The sequence below is a fragment of the Gavialis gangeticus genome, unplaced genomic scaffold, assembly GCF_001723915.1.
Source record: "Gavialis gangeticus isolate Ggan-Ray unplaced genomic scaffold, GavGan_comp1, whole genome shotgun sequence".
Classification (NCBI taxonomy): Eukaryota; Metazoa; Chordata; order Crocodylia; family Gavialidae; genus Gavialis; species Gavialis gangeticus.
The window spans coordinates 57,632,793-57,637,663 of NW_017729022.1; the positions used below are offsets into that span (position 1 = coordinate 57,632,793).

Consider the following 4,871-nt stretch of genomic DNA (forward strand, 5'->3'; position numbering starts at 1 on the left):
TTTTCCTTTTTTTTATGTTTACCCTGAACGCAGAATGGTTGTAACTGCTAGAAGCCTCAATAAAGTTTCACCCAACTTTCATCACTGCAGTGTAATTTTCGTCAAATTAAGAAAAAATATTTTTCCAAAGCACTAACACATATTCTATGGTTTATGGTTTAGCACTATATGCTATTTCAAAGGAATAATAGAGTAGCGTTATTTCCTAATACTATTAATGTTCACAATTGTTCTATTAGGGCATGTATTTTAAACACATTCAGCGAAAATTTCTCCTCACTGAAGTTAATGATAACATTTCTACTTATGGAGCTAGGATTTAACTCACTGAGTCTCTTAACTCTGCTTTGTGATTCTTGTAGAATAAGAATGAAAAATAAGATTCATAGCTTGAAATCCTATGGCCAGAATACTGGAGACCAGTTTAAAACCCGATTTAAAAGAAAAATGGTTAGAAAATGTATTGCATATTTATTATCTTCTTCCATTAATACTCCCATTATCTCATTAAATACTTTACCATTTTTTTCCCCAGATTTATTTGCACAGTCAGCTATGTTTTCCAATATTGCAGACAAACGTAATGTAACCTCTGCCAGCATCGCGTTAGTGTCTCCTATGTTACTGTTCTGAATTACTTCATTTATTATCCAATGGATATGAATCCACTGAAAAGAACACACATAAAAAAGAACTGTAAATCAGTATGAAAACCCTAATCTGAAAATATTCATACTTATATATTCCTAAAATAGTTAAGAGGTGAGGGGTTGTACTCAGAAATGTTTAAAAATGCATGTGGAACTGTTCCCAGTTAATGAACTATAACTCTATTTGGCACTAGTGTAAATGGGAGCAAGAGAGAATAAAGGTTCCTTGAATCTCCTGTCCCATGTAACTGAGAAATTATACAAATTTTAGACCACAGAGTAGTATTAAATTTATCATTTATGTGATACAACCGTCTTTTGATGTTCTAAAGTACAACATTGAGCCCTTTTGCTGTTCCCTCATTCCTCAGTTCGTGAAATCATAAGCTGCTTCTTCTTTTCTTTCTTTTTGATTTTGTAAATGTTCTCCACTGGACAACATGGTGCATATCACCATGGCAAGCTCAGCGGAAACTTCCATCAAGGACACAGAATTTGGACACAAAACCATCATAAATTGTCATGCGCACAAGTCATGGAAGCATGATGTCCAGTTTTAGTTGTGACCCTGAGTGAGCCTTATATAACCTGACAAACCTCCTTTACTAAGCTACTTATGCTAGGTATAAGAGATGGAATTGTGTAAAAGAGGCCTATATAATTCCCAATCCCAGCTTGAAGAAAATTTGCCTACCCCAGGCACAGCAGAAAGTAACTATATAAAGCTGCTTTTTAAGGATGCTCTCACTAAACTTGGCATGGGGATATGCCAGGACACAGCCACAGGAGGCAATGCTGTAGAGATTGCAGGCCCTACTGCTGACTGTAAGACATCCCAGTAATTTATAAAGAACCCCTGGAGCCTACATTACACTGAGAGCTTTTCCAGTCTCAGGAGTATCCAGAGATACAAATGGTTCACAAGTGGCTTTAAATGATCTTTTCCTTTCAAATCTCTTCCCTTGCACTGCCAGCCTGCTGCTATTTTCATCCATTGTGTTTGGGAGACTACCCTGAATTATACAGCTTTTCCCTTAGCAGAGACATGGAACAAAACTATTTTGTTGTCTAGTTTAAAGGCATTATAGGATGATAGGGTTTTTCTCTCCCCCATAAGAACATTTCCTACAAATGTTTTTATCCAAATTCAGCACACAACTCCCTTTTGCAACTACTGAGGATTTAGGCATGGTTATCAAAAAGGAAATGTACTACTTAGACTTCAGTAATACATTTTATCTTAGGTTAACCATAATAGAATGCATTTACATGAAAGGAAACATGATATGAAAAAGGAATACTTTATAAGCTTTGTATTTGTGGATGTATTTTAAGTAGTCACTTCCACTTGTTTGGATCCGCTGAACTCCTACTTTGCACTTCTGCCACAAAAACATTATTACATCGACAAGTATTTCTCTATCTGGTTGGAAATTCTGGGGGAAAAAAAAAAAGACAGAAACTGCAAAAACACATGCTAGCAAAATATGTTTTAATACAATAAGTAAACCAGTGTATATTTTGTCACAGTTTATATTTTTATAAAGGATACAACCAACATGAATTGTAGTGAATTTTAAAAATGTATATATTTTAAAAATCAGTTTAATTAGGACATATGACCTTTACCCTTCCTGCCATTTGTTTCCCTAAAAGTAATACACTGAAAGGAATTGGATTTCTGACCTTGATTATTGGAAAGCTATAGTATACTCACTAGGTGTCCAAAATGGACTTAATACATATTAAATCATTTTAGTAGTAGAAGTAGCTTAACTACACAGCACCAATCATAATAAAAAGTAAATAAAAACAAATAAAAATAAATCCTGGATATATTCATTACAGTTCATGTGAGTTCAGTAATTTCATTTAGGTTTTGGGGGGGTTGTCTTTAACATTTTGCCAACACAATCACTTTCTCCAATCTGGAATTGCATAAAGCAATTCAATATTAAGTTCTTCATTCAGAAAAAGTCTCCACAGCTTTATTATACCTGTTTAGATGTGCATACACAGGAAAGCACTGTTGTTGCCAAAATGACAAGATCATCAGCAGACTCTCCAGGCTTTAAGGATCCTTCTACAAGTCAACCATATAGAAAAAGAAGAAAAAGTAAAACAAGAAGAAAAAAAAAAATCACCAATTATACACTTCATAAAAGCATGATGACTTCAATGGATCTATACCAATTTGTTTCAGATGGCAATATAACACAGTAAATATAATGGAAAAGCACATTCCCTCCACACCTTCTCTGAAAAATACACATTACCATTTTGTAAACGAAAATGTTTTCAGGATTCAATTTTGTGGATGACAGAAGAGATTTCTATGACAGTGCCATTTAACAAGTTCTTTTTGTTTAAATGACAAGAAATTTCAGATATGTAAGCCACAATAAAGGGCAAAATAAAGTCACGTATCTTTGCATCCACAGGTTTTTTTTGGAAAACTGTCTGGAAATATTAATCAGACTGTCTTACATTTAAGGGAAATGACAGTATGTCAAGTTTTGACAAGTAAAAGGAAATATGACACAGTTCAGTACATTGTAATTTCTCAGTTCTTGGCTATTGTGGCAGACAAATGTTATACTGTAAATTAAAGAACTTTTCCATAGGAAAAAACACAGCTTATTGCTGAAAAATAAATCTGAAATGCAATTAGTTTAAACTACCAGCTGTAAACACACACCTCGAAGTGCAGTTGTTTTTCTTCCAGAATTACGAGACATTGCAACTTCCCTGATATTTTCCTGAACAGAAAGACCATGTTTAGATCTTCTTGCAGACACTACTGGTTGCATCGCAATAAGAAGTCTGAGTTCCATTTCTGCCTTCTTCCATACTGGATCATCTTGATCCTACCAAATTTACACAGAAAAAAAGCAATGCAAGTGTGCCCCACTATTTTTCAAAACACAAAAACATGTTAATACCTTCATTTGTTCTGTACCATGTATTTGGATTACCTGAAGAAAACTAACAACCAGTCCAATAGTGGAATCAAATGCATCCCACTCTTCATAGCTAAAAGCTAACTTTATAAATTGCACAGCAGCGTCTCCAGACACACCATTTTTCCCTACAGAGGTGGCAAAAGAAAATATGTTTTTATTTTAAAAAAAATAAACAACATAGCAAACAACAAATAACATAACAGATAGGCTACGAAACTAGTCAAAGTAGATGCTTTAGAGGGAAAGCAATGAACTGGGTATACATCGTAGAGCGATCTATCCCCTGATCATTATCCTCCCTGGCATCTATCATTATTGATTTAGAGATGCCAGAGAATAAATCTCTGACCGTTTTGTTTTATTGCTATTAATAGATCTATCACCCATGCATTTGTCTAGCCAGAGCTTAGGTAGGTAGTAGATGTTTAGGTAATAAAACTAGATCATTTCTGGATCTGTAGAGAAGTCCAAGGATATGAGCTTAGGAAACTTTGGGCGTGTCTACACATGCAACAGACTGAGCAGTTATTGCTATGCAGTCCTGGCATGAGTCATTTCCAACGCTACAGTGCAGTAGCATCAGCATCACGGTTCGTGCCTGCCAACACTATGTCACTGTAGCTCATTGCTATGGCAACATAGCGTTTCATGTAGACACACCCTTTCAATCCAAAATGGACTGCAATGCCTAAACTTGGGTACCTACTATATATTGTGTTGGCTGGAGTATAAGGCCAAACTGAAATTCTTTTTGGAACATAGAGGTGCCTATACATGTGCTCCAACATACTCTAATTAGAACATGTCAGAGAGTCTGCTGGAACGGTCTAACTAGAATGCACCAGAACAGTGCAGCATCACACATATTCAGTGCCCTGCGATTCAAAAAGGTGGCAGGGGCGCTTTAACTAAAACTCATGGAGTGAGCTTTAGTTAAAGTGCCCTGTGGCCATTTTGAAACATGGGACGCTGAATATATGTGATGCTGCAGTGTTTTAATTTGGGCAGCTCTCCTGGAGCTGGTCTAATTAAAACACCCCCAAACCCCAACCCAGAGCATGTGCATAAATACACCATGGGCATGTCCCCGTGAGTGCACACATGCAGTTTGCAGCACCACAGACCTGTCTGTGGCCCTGCAAACCACATGTGATGTGTTCACCAGTTTGCAGCGTGGTGGGGCTTTTTTGACACTGGGAGATCCCAATGTCAAATAAAAACACACACACAAAAAAAAAAACAAACAAAAAAAAAAAAA

At 36.1% G+C, this 4,871-nt stretch overlaps 1 protein-coding gene across 7 annotated transcripts in view; it reads right to left on the minus strand.

Annotated features, from left to right (window-relative positions):
- Positions 1-4,871, minus strand: part of CFAP54 (cilia and flagella associated protein 54) — a 308,490-nt gene that overhangs the window by 259,395 nt on the left and 44,224 nt on the right. For all 7 annotated transcript variants that reach the window (XM_019515046.1, XM_019515044.1, XM_019515049.1 and 4 more), the window contains exons 10-14: positions 3,626-3,738; positions 3,349-3,517; positions 2,648-2,733; positions 1,952-2,086; positions 521-668 (exon numbers count right to left, since the gene is read on the minus strand). In XM_019515046.1, coding sequence (XP_019370591.1) covers positions 521-668; positions 1,952-2,086; positions 2,648-2,733; positions 3,349-3,517; positions 3,626-3,738 — 651 coding nt within the window. The remainder of the gene's footprint in view (positions 1-520; positions 669-1,951; positions 2,087-2,647; positions 2,734-3,348; positions 3,518-3,625; positions 3,739-4,871) is intronic.